Below are 20,271 nucleotides of genomic sequence, written 5' to 3' on the forward strand. Positions count from 1 at the left end.
AGTCCCTCTTCTGGACTAGACTATTTCTGTATCCCCTCCGTTGGCCTGTGCAAGCCTTGGTTACCAGGCGAATGTATTTTGGTCTTCCGAGTCTGGCTTGCAGCTCGCAAGTCGGCGAACTCGAAGATCGGCAGTGTGGGCTAGCAGGGAACCCCTGGTGACCCTGGTTCATGCAGGAGGAGCCTGGCAGATGTGACGTGACATGAATTGCAGAAAGAACCCGACCAGCCGGTAATGACGGCCAACAGGTGACGGGGATAGCACGGGAAGGATGGTGAAGAAACATTTGTTCCCAACAGCAAGGTCGTAAACTCTATAAACCTCCGGGGTTCAGATGGCTTGCATCAAACTCAATCAACGACAATTGACAAACAGGCTGCTATTTCGCCCCTCCCAAGGCATGAACCAGTAGCTCCGGCATTGTTCCCCTAGTTCCTGCATCGGCCTCACCAACCATTGTCGTGCAAGATCGGCAATCCCAGGGGACGAAACATGGACAGCCTCGAGAGGAAACACTCGACATTTCGGAGCACTTGCCCCGTTTCCGCTACAACCGGTGTCCATTAGCCTCGGCACGAATCATTGTCCAAGTGGGTATTCTTCATAGGCGAACCAGTCGCCCCTTGAGACTAAGGGACGGGCCCTAGAAGCGGGCCGTTAGACGAGTAATCTCCCTGAGCAAGCTTTTGAGCCTTGGGAAACCGTCGAGCATCTCCCGTAACCTTATCATGCCCGTTATAGACCATCTCCCGAAGCAATATTATTGATCTTATGGTTGGGAGCAGAGGCGTCGTTAACTCTTCAAGAACATGGTGAAACATGGCCCCGGCATCTCTACACCTCTTCTCCGGCCACTTGGTTCATCCAACGAGGAACATCCCTCCCCAGCGTAACCCCCAGAGTGGATCCTCCACCAGGAACAGCCGTTTCACGAACCCCGTAAGCAATAACTTGGCCTCGCCACGGTAGAGCCACGGCCTAGCAAATTTTCCAATGCGTCTTCCATGCATCCCGACGACATTTGCCGTAGAGCCCGAGACTTTGGGTTATGATCGGCAAAAGGCAGCAGTGCTAGTCTTTGCCATATAAGAAAAGCAATGCGGACTTTTTCGCGTGTCGCGAGAGTTTTTCGTTTTCGAGGTGGTTGATTTTTTTTGTTTCTTTTGTTTGCCATGTCGACGACGCTTGAGATTCCGACTACGCCGCAGATTTATTACCCGATTCTGGGGTACGTCAAGGCTGAGCTTATCATCAATTGCATCATTGTCTTTATCGTGCTATGTGTTGTTTCTCTGAGAGTCGTTGGTCGGTTCATGGGACCTGGCATTGGGTGGGATGATGCCTTTGTCATATTTGCTACGGTTTGTTCAGCCTTTGACTTGGTGTCGCTTACATGCTGACCAAGAGGTAGCCTTTGGGCGTAGCAATGTTGTGCTGTCAAGGGGTTTGTGAGTATTACCATGGTATGGAGGAAGAGGTGATGCTAACCGTCTGTAGTTGCTCCTGTTGGAAACGGGTACAACTTGGCCAAACACCAAGAACGTGAGTGTCTCGATACGTGAGGAGTATGCATCTGAAGGATAATGGACTGACTCCAATGTTCTCCAAGTCGCCGCCAACATTCCCTTCATCCTCAAGGTACAAACAAGCGGCCTCCCCTTGAGATTCCCAGCTAACATCGCCAGTTGACATTTAGCATGCAAATCGTCTACGTCACCCTCCTCGCCTCGGTCAAGTCAAGCATGCTCTGCTTTTTCATCCGCGTCTTCCCCACGCCATTTATGCAAAAAGCATCCCGAGTTGCTCTCGTCTTCGTGTTTATGTGGATGGTTTCCTACCTCGCTTCATGCATCTTCCTGTGCAACCCAGTCTCTGCGCAGTGGACCGGTCAGGGGAAGTGCGGTGCATACATTCCCATGATTCAATCGCTGATTGCTACGAATGCTATCGGCGACTTGATCATCATGGCCATGCCGATGCATAGTATTTGGAACTTGCAGACGCGTCGGGCAGACAAGATTGGTATCACGTCTTGTTTCGCTCTCGGTCTGGCGTAAGTCTCTACCAATTATACCCTTCTCTATCATCATTGCTAACGCATCCAACAGCTGCGTCGTGTGCGCCGTCTTCCGACTCATCTACATCTCGACCGTCGACCTCAACAGCAACGTAACGGGAACCATGCCCACGACCATCTTCCTCTTCATCCTCGAACCGAACCTCGCCATCCTCTGCGTCAGTATTCCCATGCTCCGACCGTTCTACGCCAAATACAAGAAGCGAATGGGAGGGTCTCGACTGACCGAGTACTCGGACGAGAGAAGCACGGGATACAGGGACCAAAGCAGGACTGGGGGCAGCAAGTCGGGCACAGTTGTGAGGGACCCCAATCTTTCACAGTGGGAGATGGAGGACTACAGACCTGCCGAGGGTATCCAGCGCGACTATACTGTCAACGGGTTCCCTGATGAGGCTGGCTCTGAGAAGAACTTGACTGCTTCTTCTTCACAGGGGCGGAACGACGAGATCAAGGTTGAGACGAGGTGGACAGTCACCCATCACTAGGCAGTAATGTCTTTGTTCAGTTCATATAGCCAAAATACCAAATTTATCACTAAGCAATTCCAGTTGATGGCAGATACCAACACGTGCCCCAAGTTAGGCAGTTTCAGGCTTCTATAACTGCAGAACCTTTTGCTAGAAGTAACCATGAATCTTGTTCGACTTGATCTCCTGCCTATAATACTCACTAAACACGTCAACCTTCCCCTTAGATTAGCCTAGCAAGTTGGCGATGAACATCAATGTGCCCTCAATGTCCTGCAGGGTAGCAGCCTGGAAGCCAGCTTCCCTGAGCTTTGGATCGTTTTGCTATCCTCCGATGAGGCCCTCACGTCGTCAGTTGATCATCTCACTGGAGATTTAATGTGCATAAAGTCGAGTGAGTTTTCTTGGAACGTGCACTCCTGGGTACAGTCATCGATTTGACTGAGCGGTTAGTGTTGATAGTCGAGGAGTCCAGGTCTTAGAGTTCTAGGTTTGGAGGAATCCAACTGGGTTGGATGGCGGAGATGTCGGTTCCTATGACCTTTGCACTATGGAACTCATCCGCAAAGTCGCTACGACAGAGTCAGCTTGGGACTTTGCTATCTCGGCCTGTCTCAAAGAACCTACATCGCCCAAATACATGTTCATTCATCTTGATTAATACATTCCAAGTGCCAAGGCCAGCCAAGGGTCAATGCCTGTTCCTGTTCCAATGTCCACTGCCGTCTACAGTCTATGGCACCTGAGTCCTTGTACTCACTCAGCGTGGTACGGGGAGACAAACTCGTATGTCTTTTTTCCACGGTGCTTTGTAAAGTTTCCCTCCATACATGAGTGTCATGACGTGATGGCTCCAACACCGTTAGTCAAGAGTGCCTACTTTACAACTGAACGACTCTCAAGAATGGTCGAGGCCAAAGAGGCGGTAGAGCTGGTGTTCATGCCTAGCGCCAAGCCATTGTCTACGTCGTCTTGTTCAGACTCCTACTACTCCATTTCGCTTTGCCGACCATGACATCGTCCCTCTGGAACTCTGCTAACTGCGTCAACCTCGGGCTTCTCGGTCGACTCCTGCTATGACATGTTGGTTAGATATCTAGTGATGCTAAAAAAAGATCAGACAAGAGATGTTTCTACCGGGGCATTTTGATGCATTCCTCGAGGCGGGGTATCATGCCATGCGTTACTGACAGGCTAGGGGTCATGATCCTATCGATTGCATCGAAAAACCGGGTTAGATGCTACGTAGTAAGCATTCTTCTTGTCATCAGGTATTTTTATCACGAATAATGTGTCTGAAGAGGCCATCGGCTACGACTGCAAAGAAACGGTTACCAATAGTATAGTATTAATCACTGTACTACAACCCAGGGATTAGCAGCGCTCTACATACCGACTACAGCTGCCCTACTATTAGTCTATCCCGCTTCTTGGAATTGGTGTTTTACTACACTAGGCCTATTTACATTGCTTACATGTGGCTCATTACGAAAGTGAGTATGCTTAGCTTCGCTATCAGACGCATGATTGAGGCAAGTTTTCTAACCGTCTCGGATTGTATCGCCGAATACTTACATAAGCTCGGATAACCTACAGTTGTTCCGAGTACTCCGTAGTTGCCAGATTGATTGCGTTTTTGTTGTCAATTTTGGTTGCCTTTCGTCCAATCGCCCTGTCTAGGTTTCGTCTGCTAGGAAATATGGTTCTTAGGACGCTAACTCTCAGGTCATCTCTGCTGCTTGCCATCACGTCCCGCTGGAGTCTAATTGTGAAGTCAATGGGTCGGAACAAGTGACTATCCAGTTGATCAAAACAGCCGCTGGCGACGCTGATGCCGACGTCTTGGAGAGGATGACAGCGAGGAAGTTGAGATGGTGTTAGATTTCTGTTAGAGAAGTCAACCACCCGCTGTCACCTGTCGATATCGGCCACTGGTCATCTGTTGTGGAAGAACAGCGTGTTTAGCCGCTCGCGGACGGAAAACTCTATGAAGGCTTTGGATGAGAGTCTGGTTATGCTTCAGTCACCATGATTAAAGAGAGTGCTGGTGCAAGGAGTTTTCTTCTAGTTGATAGTTCCTATAGGGTGGTTCAGAATCGGAACGAAAGGCAGGCTGTGAAGAGTTGTTGTACCACGTAACGAGGAGAGTGAGAACAAGGTTATCTACTCGTCTGCAATTACTTCCGCCGACTCCGAGGTCAGATGGTGGCATAAGCATGTGAAATTAATACTGCAAACTTTGTCGGGAATAGGTGTCCGGCTGCGAGAGAGACACAAGTCGGGTTCCTTCATTGACGTCGCCACTCGGCCCACCGCCCCGGACTGTTGCATGCATAGTTTCATGCAACCAATTAATTCTATATGAATGATAAACTTGAAGTATCTGGACAGGCGAGATCTGCAGTATTTCCAATGAGACAGACAAGTTCCTGACCGCTGGTCCTCATCATGAATTTCCATTCCTCAGGCAAAAGACCATCCTCGCTTACGGCCATACATCACCGCCCAGTCCCCACCAAAGGATCCATTGCTAACTCATTTCATCATTTGTTGTCAACCCTGATCCATCACATACTGAACCATCCACCACTCACGCGACGCGTTTGCCCCTGCTCGCTTGACTCGTGTAACTTTTGAAGGGCAACACGGCAACGGGAACTGTAACATCGCGTTGAATGCTCGCCAACCGAGGGTGATTCGTCATATCTCAATACCCGAGGCCTGATTGGGCATCGGGGAGTTCTAATAGCGACAATCTCCGGAATCCTAATAAATACCTACTTTCGGATCGACCCTGTTGGTCGCATCCTGAACTTGCTTTTTCTACAACATGGACCAAAGTCTGTTCAACTGGGAAACTCTAGTGCGTGTAATAGCTTCATTTTAGCGAGCACTTCTCTTCACTCAAGCAATCCCTATCACCGGCAAGATGAGTGCCACGGCGACAACCGTCAACCTTGACGTGCTCAGACAGCGCTCTGACGTCAGCACAGAGCCCAAGAAACTGTCGGGCTTGAGCCTCTACTCGCGTTTCGCCTTTGCTGGTGCCGTCTGTTGTTCCGTCACTCATGGAGGTCTCACGCCTGTTGATGTGTAAGTTGAAGATCGACATTTCGCATAGTTACTCGAGAAGATGACATTTAAGAGCTCAGCCATCAGCTTCAAGGCAACGAAGAACCAGACCAGACTGACAACTAACATGACGCAGCGTCAAGACCCGCATCCAGCTTGATCCAGCCACCTATAACCGCGGCATGATCGGCGGTTTCCGTCAGGTTATCCAGAATGAAGGCGCAGGTGCTCTATTGACCGGCATTGGCCCTACCTTGGCCGGCTACTTCCTGCAAGGTGGCTTGAAATTCGGAGGCTATGAGTTCTTCAAGCAACAATCTATCAACACAATCGGCTACGAGAACGCCAGGAACAACCGCATCGCGGTGTATTGTGTCTCTGGCGCAGCCGCAGAGTTCTTTGCTGATATTGCCCTCTGCCCTCTCGAGGCCACACGTATCCGGTTGGTGTCGGAGCCCGGGTTCGCTAATGGTCTTGTGTCGGGTTTCACAAAGATTGCTCGCCAAGAAGGCCTTGCCGCTTTCTACTCTGGCTTTGGTCCCATTCTCTTTAAGCAGTGCGTGCCGTCAACCTTTTCCCTTTGTCCGTGACTCATGGATTTTAGGGTCCCGTATACGATGACCAAGTTTGTCTTTTACGAGAAAGTCTCCGAATTTGCGTACAGCAACTTCTTCGACAAGGCGAAGACAAGCGACGCCATGCAAACCACCATCAACCTTGGTTCCGGTCTGATTGCCGGTTTCGCGGCCGCCATCGTCTCGCAGCCAGCCGACACCATGCTCTCCAAGATTAACAAGACCAAGGGTCTCCCAGGTGAGAGCAACACTAGCAGGTTGATCAAGATCGGCAGGGAACTCGGCCTGCGTGGCTCCTTCAGCGGAATTGGTGCTCGTCTCTTCATGGTCGGTGCCATGTCGGCCGGCCAGTTTGCCATTTACGGTGAGTATTCAGCTCTGTTAGGGGGGTTACTGTTAATGTTCACTAACATGGTTCTTTAGGTGACCTCAAGAAGGCCATGGGAGCTGTAAGTCACAGCCTGTGTATAAATTCAAGACATGTAGCTGACATTTCATTAGACTGGAGGTGTGGAGATTGCGAAATAGACTTGTCGAAATGATAACATGTGAATTTCTGTACTTCAATACCTAGACATTAGAGAATAGAAACCTTCAGGGTGTCTTTTGTGATATGCAAACTGCTTCTTGTTCATTCAAGGGGTTCCACTGTTATAAAAACACGTTCCACGCTCACTACACTGGGAGGGGAGCACTGAGTCGGGTAGATTTTGACCCTCCAGGCGTACGTTGCTTCCGCTATGATAAGAACATAATTTTTTAAATCACATCATTGACAGCACTGCCCAATATCAACACTGCTGGTTGGAAGCAACACTATCATTTAACAGATCAAGTGCTTTATTTACCCAGATCAACAACTCATTCATCTTGGAAACTGCTCAAACCATGTGCGATACCTGAAGTTGCCAGTGCTGCACAAAGGCCCTCGATCACTCACAGTGCTCTGTCACAGCCTGCTGTCCCTTAAGTTTATCCTTGTCATCCGCGTCCCCTCCAATAACCAATCCAGAATCGAACAAAGCAACATGCGTGTCCTTAAACCTTTTCGCCGACACCCGCTGCGCAAACAGCATATCTAACTCAGCAAAGGTCCTATCCTTGGTCTCAGGAAGTCGAAAAAATGTCCAGACGAAGCAAAACGCGCATAGGCCAGCGTAAAAGAAGCCAGCCTTGGCCTTCCAGTTCCACGCCGTTGGGTTTAGCATGTATGGGATGATGATGTTCATGATTATGTTAATGACATTATACAAGTTCCGGCCGAGGACGACGGTTCGCGTTCGCAAGCGGCTGCAGGGAATCTCTGGCACGAGGGCATAGCAGACGGGGCCGACTGTCATGTCGTAGACGCCCGTGTACAAGACCATCATCACGGCGACAGCCCATGAGGCACCAGAATTGCCTGAAGGGGCAAGACCGAGGAATCCAGTGATAAGCAGGAGCAGGAACTGCATTCCGAGGCCGCCGAGATAGAGAGTTCGACGTCCGAATTGCTTGATGAGGAACCAGGACAGGATGGTTCCGACAGCACCGAGGGAGTACTGGCCCATGGCGATGTTGAAAGATTGCTTCGAGTCAAGGCCGGCCTGTTGGAAAAAATAGGTCGAGTAACCCATGAATCCCGAGCCAGATAAATTCTGGATCGCCCAGACCATGCAGGTGATCTCGGTCCTGCGAAGGTCGACACCCCTGAAGCACTCCAGGTAGGTGGCCTTTCCCGTAGTCCTGAGCTCATACTGATGCGTATATTCCATCATCGAGACGGTCGAGTCGACGTCGAAATCTGGGTCAGCCTTTCGGGACGTCAACTTCTCGACGGCCTTCTTTGCATCCTCGATTCTGCCCCTGCGGACCAGCCACCAGGGTGACTCTGGCGCAAAGAGGACACCGACGGCGATGGGAATGGGCCAGATCCATTGGATTGCAAAGGGGATTCTGTACGCCCACTCCGAGGATCCGCTCTCGACGAACGCGCGGAGAATGCCCTGGCCGAGGAGGGTTCCAATAACCCAGCAGAGGTTGACGTATGTCGTCAGGTACGCTCGGAGCTGAACAGGACACACTTCGGCCGCATAAACGGTCGTCAGAGTCTGGAACACACCCCAGGGGATGCCACATAGGATCTCGCCCACGAGTAGAACCTCCACAGCGGGGGCAAAGAACAGGATGAAGATGAAGCAGGTGACGAAGAGCAGGGACCACAAGACGGTTCGGCGATACCCAATCCTCTCGGAAACGATGCCGTTGATGAACAGGCCGAGGATCTCGCCCACGGCCACGCCGTTTGCGAGCCCCGCTTGCCACTGAGCCGAGAGCTGATACGACCCGTCCGGCTGCTCCTCTCCGTAACGGCGCTGGAAGGGCTCGAACGCGAAGAGACCCTGCAAGAGATTGACGTCGTAGCCCTCCATGATGATGCAGGCTGAAATGATGACGGAGAAGGCCACGGCTTTGGGGTAGAGCTTCAGGCACTGCAGGAGGGGCATCTGGGCTTCTCTCCGGGCTGCCTCCGATGCTCTGAGGCGGTTGGTAAGGGAGTCGCGGTCCTCCATCGCGTTGGGAGCCTCGTTGATGGTCTTTGATTGGTCTTTGATTTCCATGATGGTCAAGAAAACGAAGTGACTAGTGGGATTGAGGAAGAAATGATAAAGTTGATGTTGCCTTTGCAAGAACAGATGGAGAGGATGCTGGACGAGGCTCTATTGTGGAGACTTTCGAAATCCGGGGTAGAGCGACCGAATTTATCCTCCATCATGAGAATATGGGGTAATGTTCTATCGGGGGTTACGAGAGAAAATGATGAGAGATTCTCTTCAACAGTGACGGGTGGTCTTCAGGTCGGTCTAGACTCGGCACTAGTCTGCCGCTACCCGCCTGCCTGACTCGCTCTGGTTCTGGCGGGAAGCGGGAAGCGGAGGCGGCTGGCGGTAAGTGGGTGGCGGTAGCTCATGAGTCCAAAGTTGATCATTCAGATCTGGCAATGCCCTCTCCATGTAGAGATGACTACATGTGAGCACAGTCGACCCACGATGGGTCTGACTCATGTATTAGCAAGATTTCGAAGATGATGGAGGGGCTCGGAATGAACTATCAGTTGAACACGTCATTTATGGGTGTGTCTATCAAGTGATCATGGCTATGGCACAAGACAGGGTTCAGACATTCTTGTTTCTACAAGAGCATGTTGAGAGATTATGCTCATCTCACCTTGAGCTGCCTACGGATAAAAGGCACTTCGCTAAGATTTACCTTTCCGAATTTGTCCTAGTCACTGTCTTGCCTTTGTAATAGAGCTATTGAGTCTGATATCAGAGGCTGCCGCTATTGGAGCTCAGCAATTGAGATGTACAGATTCGTGGCGTTTTCAATTGACATTCTACCATCGCTATTTCTTCTCTTCTATCGAATCCGCCGCGTCGACCGACACTCAGAGATCTTGCTTTGATTTGAGTCACCATGACAACTCAGTTGGAATAGTATGGCGGTTACTGCCTCAGATACTAACAAAAAACAGGAATATATGCATCAGGACTATTTGGTGGAGCACCAACAACATATGTACACAAGATATCGTGGTGTCATGCTCCGTAAGGTGCAGTAATGCAAAGCACGGATAGATCCTTTTAGATTGATCCATATATTTATTGCCAATCGGGCTTTGCTTTCCAAATCTCGAGTTTAGAACGCAAGACGTAAAGGTGAGCGTAGATCAACCACCGATCTATAAAACTCGACAGTAGACGCCGCCCGCTCTGCGATACCTTCAGGCGTGAAGCCAAATTTCTGCCGAAATCTGTTACTATAGGCTCCATGTGTTCATACTGCATAGACTTACCTCAAAGACCTCGTTAGCCGGGCCAGATGCCCCGAACCGATCAAGCCCAAACTGCTGATGCGCATATCTGCTCCATCCCATCGTACTCAGCGCCTCTACGGACAACGCGGGAATCCCGTCTGGTATGACGGAAAGTCTGTAGTCCTTCGTCTGGGAATCAAACACCTCGAAGCACGGCATTGAAACAATCCGGGCTCTGATCCCGTGATGGTCTCGCAAGTACGCAGCTGCCTCAACGCACAGAGACACCTCCGAGCCAGATGACACGATCGTGATATGAGCCCCGTCTACCTCTTTAAGGGTGTAGCCACCCTTGCAGGCATTCCTGATGGAGGACTCTTCAAGGTGAGGGAGATTCTGGCGGCAGAGAGCTAGGATGCTAGGAGTAGACCTCGACTCAAGAGCCATCCGATACGCGGCACTTGTCTCGTTTCCATCGGCAGGGCGCCAGACCATCAGGTTAGGCAAGGCACGAAAATGGCTCAGCGTTTCGATAGGCTGATGCGTTGGTCCGTCTTCTCCCAGGCCGATTGAGTCGTGGGTGGCGATCCAGATGGTACGGAACCGAGACAATGCCGAGAGGCGCACGGCGCCAGCAGCGTATGAGACAAAGTTGAGAAAGGTCCCTGCGTAGGGGAGCACAGTTCCGTAGGCTGCAAGGCCGTTCATGATGGCTCCCATGGCATGCTCGCGGACACCGTAGCGGACATAGCGGCCCGAGTAATCGCCTGACTTGCTGGCCTGGAAGTCAACAGCGCCATTCCAACGTGTCAAGTTTGAAGGAGTTAGATCGGCAGACCCGCCAAACAGCTCCGGGATGACTGATTCGAGTTTGCCAATGATAAGTTCTGAGATCTTGCGAGTCGCCACGGCAGGGGCAGATGGGCAAAACGTTGGCAAATGCTTCTCCCAGTCCTTGGGAAGGTCTCCGGCCAACCGTCGTGAGAGGTCCGCATATTCGGCAGGGTATTCGGTAGCATACTTCTCCAACAAGGCGTGCCAGTCCGACTCGAGCTTTGCGCCTCTCTCAGACTGCCTTTTGCAAAGGTCATAGACCTCTTTGCGGACGACAAAAGTCTCTTTGGGGTCAAACCCAAAGTTGAGCTTGACCTGTCTGATATCCTCCTCCTTGAGCGGATTGCCGTGCACGCCATGAGTGCCCTGTGATAGGGATCCATAGCCAATGGTAGTTCTCACTTTGATCAACGAAGGTTTATCCTTGACCTGTCGCGCGGCCTTGAAGGCAGCTGCTATGGCTTCAAGGTCGCCATCACCATCATCAACAGTAAGGACGTGCCAACCGTAGGACTCATAACGCTTGACTACATCTTCAGTGAAAGTGCAGTCTATATCGCCGTCGATCGAGATGTGATTGTCATCGTACACGCAGATGAGGTTACCAAGCTGAAGATGGCCCGCCAGAGAAGAAGCCTCGCTTGCAACACCCTCCATTAGACACCCATCGCCAAGGAAACAATAGGTGAAATTGTCAATCAAGGTGTAGCCAGGCTTGTTAAACACGGCGGCGGTATGCGCTTGGGCCATGGCCAGGCCGACGGCATTGGCAACGCCCTGGCCGAGAGGCCCGGTGGTGACTTCGACTCCTGGAGTATGCTTCGCTTCGGGATGTCCTGGGGTTTTGCTGCCGAGTTTCTGTCCAATATAGTCGTCAGCATAGAGTCCTCAGTGATACTGGCCAAAGCCAGAGAAGTTACTGACTCGAAAATCCTTTAGGTCATCCATAGAGACGTCATATCCATACAGATGGAGAAGGGCGTACTGCAGCATACAGCCATGCCCGTTTCTAAACCCACGTGTTAGCCCTGGCCCGAGAGCAACAAAATCAAAACTCACGAAAGAACAAATCGATCCCGGTTTAGCCATTCCGGGTTCTGGGGACTGAATGTTAAGAATCTGCTAAAGAGAACATGGGCCATAGGGGCCATTCCCCTGATTACCGGTCAGCAACGGGGCACGCTTGGTTTCCTTGTTATGAGCTTACATAGGTGCACCAGGGTGGCCCGAATTACTACGGAATGTCGCATCAACCTATGAAATGTGAGCTTTAGAGGCGATCCGTCCCCAGCGAGACCGGGGTCAAAGGTGGACAGTTTTGGGGAGGGGGATCATTTCATACCGCAAGTAGACGGATGGTGTTTACCGTTAGTTGGTCAATCCCGTCTCTGGTCATGTTGAGCAAGAATACACGTTTCACTTGTCGTTTTGTTTTTCGAGATTTTGGTCTTTTTGGCTGCTCCTGGAGGTGACAACTCGTGACGTGCACTGATCGAATGTCACTTTATACAAGGATGAGAACTTAGGCCAAAGTAACAAGTCTCGGTATTGTGGCCCGTCCACAATTCCCTCACTCGTGCCGTGTAAGCTGATCTCCCAAAACTGCATTCTTAGGATGGTCATCTCTCGCACGGCACAATCTGCTGCAGCCTCGACGCTATTGGATTCCGATAACCCTAAGCGAACACTACGAGCGGGTAGCGGAAGGCGGGTAACGGATAGTGGGCACCTGCATGCAAGGGGTGGAGGACAGGCTCTTCAACCAATGGAACAACAGGGGCTGCGTGGTTGGTGGCTGCAAGTCAAGCCTGTTTAGCAAGCTGGTTGGTCGGATGACGGCTTAAAATCTTCAATCATGAGAGAAACAAATCATCGCCATAGGATATGTGATCTGCTGCCTCGTCTAGGAGCAACGTAGCTGTTGAAACCTTGACACAACGTCACGAATCCGCAACACCCGACTTCCTTTCATCTTTTCACCTTTGACACTTGTGCTTCGTTACTTGCTTCACTCATCTGCCAGTAGCCATGTCGAATCCAAACCCTGCAGGAGCTGCCGAGATCGAGAGGTTAGCTGAGAAGTTACTTGGTGAGCGGCCAGAAACCCACCCTACATGGCACCTATCCTCTAATGCCTACGCAGCCATGATGGAGTCTGCAGGCAAGGACAAAAGAGTAGTCATCGGAATCTCGGGGGTCCCCGGTTCAGGAAAGTCAACCTTGGCCAGAATTCTAGCTGCACGGGTCAATACTATGTGGGAAGCTCAGAACCAGATGGCCGGATCCATCGCCGTCGATATTCCCATGGACGGCTTCCACTACACCCGAGCTCATCTAGCATCCATGCCAGATCCGACCACTGCCATTCATCGACGTGGTGCAGCCTTCACATTTGACGCAGATGCTTTCCATGGTCTAATCCAGCAATTGGTCAGAGTACCAGCACAGTCGCTCAAAGCACCATCATTTGACCATGCCGTAAAGGACCCGGTGGAAAACACAATCGATATCCCGGCGTCGTTTCGCATCGTGTTGGTCGAGGGTAACTACTGTGCTTTGAACAGACGTCCGTGGAGCGATGCGGCCGGCCTCATGACGGAGCTCTGGTATGTTGATGTTCCGGCTGGTATTGCACACAAACGAGTAGCACGTCGTCACTTGGAGAGTGGGATTGTGGCGGATGAGAAGGAGGCGTGGGAAAGGGCTACTGGGACGGATGAGATGAATGCGAGAGATGTGAGGGATAATCGGCTGCCGTGTGATGAAATTTTGAGCTTGATTTAATCTAAACTCCACTGAGACTTGAAAATACGAGTTAAGAATATCGTCTTGCTGCGCTGGGTTGTTGATGTGACAGCATGAGTGGCTAACCGACTTGAAGGCATTAACTGACAGGCCGAATACCTAAAGGCAAAGCAAGAGGTGATTTTTACTCATCTCCTACTTCTATTCATCCTCTGCACGCGTATTTAAGGTACTTTAGTTGTGATCATTGTTAACAGCATTGGGGTTTAATGTTGTCATGTGTTTATTATCGTGCTCTTTGATATTATCACCGATGGAGACGTCGTTGATACCAACAGTGATCGTTGTTACTGCTTAAGACTTTGCATTGTACTTGACATCATGTTTCTCCCTCTACCAAGCGCAGTGTCCTCCATCAACCCTCAGATCCGCGGCAGTCATATAACTACTGGCATCACTCAGCAAGAACAGAACCGGGCCCCGAAACTCATCCACCAAACTAAGCCGGTACAGCATGTTATCTCCAGTCCATTGCTCCTCCATCCCAGGCTTCCTGAGCGCCTCTGCCGTCGCCGGGGTACGGATGTAACCTGGAGATAGCGAGTTGACACGGATCAGAGGCATCCCCTTCCGGGATCCCCATTCTGCAGCTAACGACCGTGCAAGTTGGAGGACCCCGGACTTGGAGGCGTTGTAGGCCGCAGTGTCGACACCCTGCTGATGTTTAGCAATGGTCAGTGGTCTGAATGCGTGACAGATACCTTGTTGACAACTGTGCCGCTCATGCTGGCCACGAGGACCATGCTCCCGTCAACGTTGGCTTTCTTCATCTCAAGTGCCGCAGCCTGCGCGACTGCAAAAGTACCCGTTACATTGATCTCCATCAGGCGGCGGAATCTTTCGACGGAAAACTCGTGGGCAGGGCCGTTGTCAGAGACACCGGCACAACCCACAAAGCCCCGGATCGGATATCTCAGGCCGGGGGTGAAGCTCGCAAATGTCTCTGGGATAGCCTGCGCGTTGGTCACGTCCAGTCGTCGGTACGAAATCTGACCATTATGTTGCTTCGCTAGGTCGTTGAGTTGGCCTGCCATGCTTGTCAGATAAAGTTCATATGATGGACGGGTTAGACCTACTCCAGGGCTCTGCTGGGGGGTTCTCAAGCACATCGAGGCAAACCACATCTCCACCAGTCTCTAGGACAGACCCAGCCACCTCGATTCCGAGATATCCAGCTCCGCCAGTGACTAGTTTGTTTTGTTAGAAGCGACCGATTAAAGATATCGCAAGTACACTGACTGATGATAGTGCGACCATCGAGACGGAACAAGTCGGCGGAGCGAATGTGAGGTCCGCCCTGCCGCTCCTTTACCTCGCGAAACTGGGGGTCTGCCGTGTTGCTCATGTTGGTCAGCGTGTCGCTGATGTGCTTAACGAGTCCGAAACTTGGGTTTAAGTCGATGGCCGTTGTTCTCGAACTTGGTGTGATCCCCTCCCTTTATTCCCATCCGGTTAGAGCAACTTGACCACAGCCATCCCCTCTCTGATCCTCAGGTTGTGACATAAAGGCTTCGTCAGCGGTATGCGGCCCTCCCGCTTGCCGCCCGCCAAAGTGGCGGCATCTTGGCCGCCATCTCCACACACCCACCACGGTCTTGCATGGATCCTCACTTGACTTACCAATGTTACCAGATCCTCTTGTTCTTAGTTTCGCCGCGGCTGCAAACTCCGCCTTAAAGACTGCCGAATATTTGATATCTCAAGGGATGCCCAATTTCTCGACTCCAATCAATCACACACACCACCTCACCCATCTCGACCAAACATGACACAAAAGACTGTTGAGCGACCTCTCGAGGGCAAGTTGGCTATTGTCACAGGCGCCTTTCGCGGTAAGCCAGATACTAGCATGTGATCTCTGCAAAATACTCATGCCTGAAGGAATCGGCGCTGCCATCACCAAGAACCTCGCTGCCAAGGGTGCCCACGTCTTGGGCGTCTACACCTCCGATTCATCAACCAAGACGGCACAAGAAATGATTGCCTCACTCTCAAACCAGCACGACGTTAAGATTGTCGCCGTCAAGGCAGATCTCAACTCCTCCGAAGCAGCAGCTAGTCACATCATCGAGACGGCCAAGTCTCAGTTTTCCGACCCCAACGGCAATCTCGTCATCAACATTCTCGTCAACAACGCCGGGGTCGGAGGGGACTATGCCCTAGGACAAGTCCCCGTCGCCGAGTTCCACCGCATCTACGCCGTTAACGTCCTCGCTCCCATCATGGTCACTCAAGCCGTGCTCCCCTTCCTACCCCATGACCGATCCGGCCGCATCGTCAACATCTCGTCCGTCGCCTCTTCCATGGGCTTCAAGACACATACGCTCTACGGCGGCACAAAGGCCGCGTTAGAAGCCATGACGAGGACCTGGGCTCGCGAGCTGGCAGAGCGTGCGACCGTCAATGCCGTCAACCCCGGGCCCGTCGAGGGAGACATGTATTGGGCGGCGGGCGAAGATTTCTGGAAGCAGCTTGAGCCGTTTCAGCTTGCCACACCTCTGTCTGCGGTGAGAGAGGGCGTTGATCCTCCAGAGTTGACCAAGCTGGCTAATGAGAAGATGGCGGGCCGACGACCGGCGTACTGGGCCGAGATTGCGAGCATTGTGGGCATGCTGTGCGGGGATGAGTCGGCCTGGTGCACGGGGAGTGTTGTTTGTGCTAATGGAGGATTGAAGTTTTCTCTGTAAATTGGTGTAGACTAGACATCAACTTATTCTACCTTGCTTTCGAAGTGTAAAACTTCATCTTGTGATGTAAGGTTCTGAGTATCAGGCCTACAGCTTCTGCGCTCGAGTCTCGGGATGCCCAAGGTTGTATACGATCGGGTGTCTCTCTCAGTATTGAGTCAATGTCTGGTACCAGGTGTTGTAGTTTCGGCGTAGTCGCTGCCATGGAAAGGATCAAGGAGTTGGACAAGCACCTAGGTCCATGATCAGTATCAAAAACAATCATTTTGGGGTTTCGTGTCCTTACGCCTGGATGGTCATCCATGAGTAGTGCGTCCTCTTGTCAAGAGTATAAACCCCAGTCTTGATGTAATTTCGAGAGCTCTCGGTGCACATAGCCGAGTACCTAGCGACAAATCCCGGGAGGCCGTGTCCATCAGGCCAAGTGGTAGCGTAAATCAACGATGGCCGACTAATAATGTGCTTCGCTGACCAGTATCGAAGCCTCAGCCAGGCATCCTGGGTATCTTGAGGCACCGTCGTGGACAAATCCGGCTTGATGATGTCGGGCAGCGAGTCATACCAGACGTCAAGCTGCCGCTCCAGCTCGCCAAACACGCCTTCCAGCGACATGAGGACTGACAGGGCAGACTGCTGACCAGTTGGATCCGAAATCGGCAAGGTAGGTGAGCTGGAGGGGCTTAATGCCTCCTTAGTTCCAGAAGCGTAGACGGCGTTGTGGATCCGATTGAGCAGGCGGCGGATAGAACAGAGTGCTAGGAACATGAGGCCGTCCCGATCGGTGTGGTTACCGAGCCGGGGGAAGTACATGCGGTCTATGGCGACTTCTATACCGCTGCGTGGAAGGTGGAATTCAGATAAACTATCACTATAGTGAAAGGTAAGCATTCAAGCTAGCATCAAGGGTGAAGATGTTACCATTCAATGACAAAGCATGTCCAGCAGAGGCGGCTAAGCATCTCGTTTTCATTGGCATTGCGAACATCCGCCGTAGGTCTGCAGTTCATCAGTTTAAGGGGCTTTAATAGATACGTGTCCGAGACTGACTGCTGTGCCAGTAGCTGCAGAGAGTTCGAGGCCATGCAGGCCATCTTCCAAGCAGCGAGCGGCTGGGCCTTGAAGCAAAGATACACGCCAGCTAGAATCAGCCCAGTCGGCAAAGACAAACTCGGACTGAAAGATGCCGCCCACTGCATCATCAGAATGCGGTAGGCCAAGCCAAAATATGACATGCCCGGCATATCCTGGCTCGGGTCGACAGCGCTCTCTGTAGAGCCTAGCTCGCCCAAAGCCAGCACGAGCAAACACACAGCCAAGTCGGCGTCATAGTTGCAGTCAACCCGAAAGGTTCTCTCAAAGAGCTCCGGGAAGGATTCCTGGTCCACCACGGGGAACTTGGGGTGGATGTACGAGAAGAAGTTGGAGACCAAGGGAGTCGTGCTCTCCCGGTCCAGATCCAATCTCGCAAGGAGCGGGGAGAGACCTTGGTCCAGTTCAAGCTGAGACGAGAACGACTGGGATGATTCAATGTCGTAGAATAGGCTCGGGGGATAGTAGCCGACCAGGTTTCTGATAGATTGAAGCGAGAAGAGGCTTGAGGTGGTGGTGTGATGACCGACTGGAATGGTGATGTATGCTTCCTCGTTGCCTGATGGCACATCCCTAGCTCTAGCCGGCAAGTCGGGATCGTCGTGGGATTGTCGAGGCCGGACTACAGGTAGTAGCTGTCTCCAGGTGTTTGGCGAGAAGGCGGGCATCAAGGCTTCCGGGGTGGAGAGCATACCAGCGAAGCCCAGCTCACCCAATGCAACGCCTTGCTCTGAGATGACTGGAGCATGACTCGATTGCGGACTCACCTGCTCATCTGTTTCCATAGCTAGGGGTGCTGGGCTGGGAGAGCTGTGGGTGTGCTGCGAAGGCGTGTGTTGAGATGGTGCTCCGCCGGGCGACATGACAGACTGCTGCTGCCGAGTTTCCTGCTCTTGTGACTGCTGATTCCTGAGCATATTCTCCAGTTCATTGATCCGCTGCACAAGGGCTTCGTTTGACGCATTCTCCTGTCTAGCCTTTTGTCTAACGTCAAGGTTTAGCATGCGAATGTTTGGCCAACTACATGGAACACAAACATATCAGACATCTTGTCCGGATACTCGCAGTCAACATTGGAGGCGGCACATAGGCCGCATGTGGGCTTGACTCCGTCACATCGCCGCTTTCTACATCATCTATCAGCGGGCTCCTCAGGATGCATTAGAGCACAGCTGACCGGTGGCGGCAGAAGAGACACGCGATTGGGGCGCGTCTTCTTGCGAAACTCATTGCCGCATGGATAGAAACGAATGAAACGAAGCTGAGCTTGCGGTGGTTGAATGCCGTTCCGTAGGCCGTTGTGCCATAGTTACTGCGGAGAGGGTGACGTCCGATGCCCCGTTAGCCCTCATTTAACCTTGATCTAGTCTATCACGTGCCACCAGAAGCCCACAAGTCAGTGTTATCCATGATTGGCTAACTAGCAGACTTCATGTCGATGCGGAGTACAAGTAGAGATATAGCACTCATTTCGGCAATCAAATATTCTGATTATAATGACATCCTATTGATAATTTAGGTGATAGTCAGCGACTTGAGGTCTGCATTTAGATGTAGTCAATGCCAAGAGGCTCTGGACATAACTTGAGGTGCCGGTGCCGCACTTTTCGGACCCCGAGGATGTGCGAGTTCCGAGCATATGGTTGCACTTTAAGTCACCAATCTCCTTACTAACCTGCGCATCATTTCCCTCAGGAGTGACGTGTTAAAAGCTTAAATCAAGCTTCCTTCGCTTTCCTGCTATATCTACGTTGTGTTCCCCTAATTCGTGTTCAACTTCCTTAAGTTTCCAGCACCCATCTGGCCCTTTCTCAACACTCTTCAACAGTGAAATACTCTTAGCAGACCTCAGCATGCCGACATTTCTCGTGGTAGGCGCAACAGGCCAACAGGGTGGCGGTGTCGTGGAAGCCCTCCTCGCATCGGACCGCCCCGACCTCACCGTCCGAGCCCTGACACGCAACCCATCGTCATCGACCGCCCAGGCTTTGGCGCGTCGCGGCGTGCAGCCAGTTAAGGGTGATCTGCTTGATCGCCAAAGCATCTTCAAGGCGCTCGAGGGAGTCGACGCTGCGTATCTTGTGACTGACTTTCGGGGCCCGGAGGATGTGGAGGGCGAGCTCAAACAGGGGAAGCAATTTGTGGACGTCGCGAAGGAGGCTGGTAAGGACTCCTACATGCTCTAGATGGTGTCTTGTTCGTATACTTACATACAGAATAGGCGTCAAGCATCTGGTCTTCTCGTCCGTGGCAGGCGCCGACATCTCCCAATCCGTAGAGCACTTCTACAGCAAATACAAGATCGAAGAGTACATCAGAGAATCAGGCCTGAGCTGGACCGTCATCCGACCCGTGGGATTCATGGAAGTAGTCCCTCCTCCAGGTATCGGCCGGTTCTTCTTTCTCAGCGTCATGGCCTCCCTCATGGGCAACACCAAACAGAAATACGTAGCCTGCAAGGACATTGGCAAGGCGAATGCTCTCGCTCTCTTGAATCCAGAGAAGTTCAACGGCAGGGTTGTGACTATTGCTGGCGAGATAGCTAATGTAGATGAGCTTCAGAGTGCCTTGGAGAAGGGCGAGGGCAAGAAGGGGTGGGGGAGGATCTGGTTGCCTCGGTGGGTGATTATTCGACTGACGCCACATCATTACCGGCAAATGTTTGATGTGAGTTTTTCATATGTCAAAGAGACCGCATTTGAATACTAACTTTGGCCAGTGGTTATACTATGACAACTGTCAACCGGGAAGTGTGGAAGAGACTAGGGAGCTGATTCCTGACTTGTTGTCGATCGAGGACTGGGCAAGGGAGCAGAAGAAGCAGCAAACGAAGAGCGAATAAGTAAATGTCACAAGTTGTGTAGTC

At 51.7% G+C, this 20,271-nt stretch overlaps 9 protein-coding genes across 9 annotated transcripts; 5 read left to right on the forward strand and 4 right to left on the reverse strand.

Annotated features, from left to right (window-relative positions):
- Positions 1–1,697: 1,697 nt before the first annotated feature.
- MRS44_015763 (uncharacterized protein) lies at positions 1,698–2,565 on the forward strand (the record flags this gene model as incomplete). The annotated part of the gene is made up of 2 exons (XM_065619343.1): positions 1,698–2,053; positions 2,109–2,565. 2 exons carry the CDS (start codon positions 1,698–1,700, stop codon positions 2,563–2,565), a joined length of 813 nt encoding a protein of 270 aa, XP_065475415.1.
- A 2,911-nt stretch (positions 2,566–5,476) lies between these two features.
- MRS44_015764 (uncharacterized protein) lies at positions 5,477–6,722 on the forward strand (the record flags this gene model as incomplete). Its single annotated transcript, XM_046276774.2, has 5 exons — positions 5,477–5,640; positions 5,756–6,175; positions 6,224–6,558; positions 6,618–6,643; positions 6,696–6,722. The coding sequence occupies 5 exons, from the start codon at positions 5,477–5,479 to the stop codon at positions 6,720–6,722; spliced, it is 972 nt and encodes a 323-aa protein (XP_046130090.2).
- A 404-nt stretch (positions 6,723–7,126) lies between these two features.
- MRS44_015765 (uncharacterized protein) lies at positions 7,127–8,794 on the reverse strand (the record flags this gene model as incomplete). Its single annotated transcript, XM_065619344.1, has 1 exon — positions 7,127–8,794. The coding sequence occupies one exon, from the start codon at positions 8,792–8,794 to the stop codon at positions 7,127–7,129; it is 1,668 nt and encodes a 555-aa protein (XP_065475416.1).
- Positions 8,795–9,872: 1,078 nt separating this feature from the next.
- On the reverse strand, positions 9,873–12,220 carry MRS44_015766 (uncharacterized protein; the record flags this gene model as incomplete). Its single annotated transcript, XM_046278715.2, has 6 exons — positions 9,873–9,977; positions 10,030–11,682; positions 11,749–11,833; positions 11,884–11,979; positions 12,032–12,078; positions 12,167–12,220. 6 exons carry the CDS (start codon positions 12,218–12,220, stop codon positions 9,873–9,875), a joined length of 2,040 nt encoding a protein of 679 aa, XP_046130088.2.
- A 632-nt stretch (positions 12,221–12,852) lies between these two features.
- Positions 12,853–13,608, forward strand: MRS44_015767 (uncharacterized protein; the record flags this gene model as incomplete). Its single annotated transcript, XM_065619345.1, has 1 exon — positions 12,853–13,608. The coding sequence occupies one exon, from the start codon at positions 12,853–12,855 to the stop codon at positions 13,606–13,608; it is 756 nt and encodes a 251-aa protein (XP_065475417.1).
- A 354-nt stretch (positions 13,609–13,962) lies between these two features.
- Positions 13,963–14,974, reverse strand: MRS44_015768 (uncharacterized protein; the record flags this gene model as incomplete). The annotated part of the gene is made up of 4 exons (XM_046282110.2): positions 13,963–14,283; positions 14,331–14,656; positions 14,706–14,816; positions 14,869–14,974. The coding sequence occupies 4 exons, from the start codon at positions 14,972–14,974 to the stop codon at positions 13,963–13,965; spliced, it is 864 nt and encodes a 287-aa protein (XP_046130086.2).
- A 420-nt stretch (positions 14,975–15,394) lies between these two features.
- Positions 15,395–16,316, forward strand: MRS44_015769 (uncharacterized protein; the record flags this gene model as incomplete). The annotated part of the gene is made up of 2 exons (XM_065619346.1): positions 15,395–15,461; positions 15,511–16,316. The coding sequence occupies 2 exons, from the start codon at positions 15,395–15,397 to the stop codon at positions 16,314–16,316; spliced, it is 873 nt and encodes a 290-aa protein (XP_065475418.1).
- Positions 16,317–16,598: 282 nt separating this feature from the next.
- Positions 16,599–18,453, reverse strand: MRS44_015770 (uncharacterized protein; the record flags this gene model as incomplete). Its single annotated transcript, XM_046270316.2, has 4 exons — positions 16,599–17,184; positions 17,235–17,312; positions 17,364–18,389; positions 18,443–18,453. The coding sequence occupies 4 exons, from the start codon at positions 18,451–18,453 to the stop codon at positions 16,599–16,601; spliced, it is 1,701 nt and encodes a 566-aa protein (XP_046130084.2).
- Positions 18,454–19,258: 805 nt separating this feature from the next.
- MRS44_015771 (uncharacterized protein) lies at positions 19,259–20,247 on the forward strand (the record flags this gene model as incomplete). Its single annotated transcript, XM_046279567.2, has 3 exons — positions 19,259–19,568; positions 19,627–20,072; positions 20,125–20,247. 3 exons carry the CDS (start codon positions 19,259–19,261, stop codon positions 20,245–20,247), a joined length of 879 nt encoding a protein of 292 aa, XP_046130083.2.
- Positions 20,248–20,271: the final 24 nt, after the last annotated feature.

Source organism: Fusarium solani (genome assembly GCF_023522795.1).
Source record: "Fusarium solani strain SB1 chromosome Unknown bctg00000011, whole genome shotgun sequence".
Lineage (NCBI taxonomy): Eukaryota > Fungi > Ascomycota > Sordariomycetes > Hypocreales > Nectriaceae > Fusarium > Fusarium solani.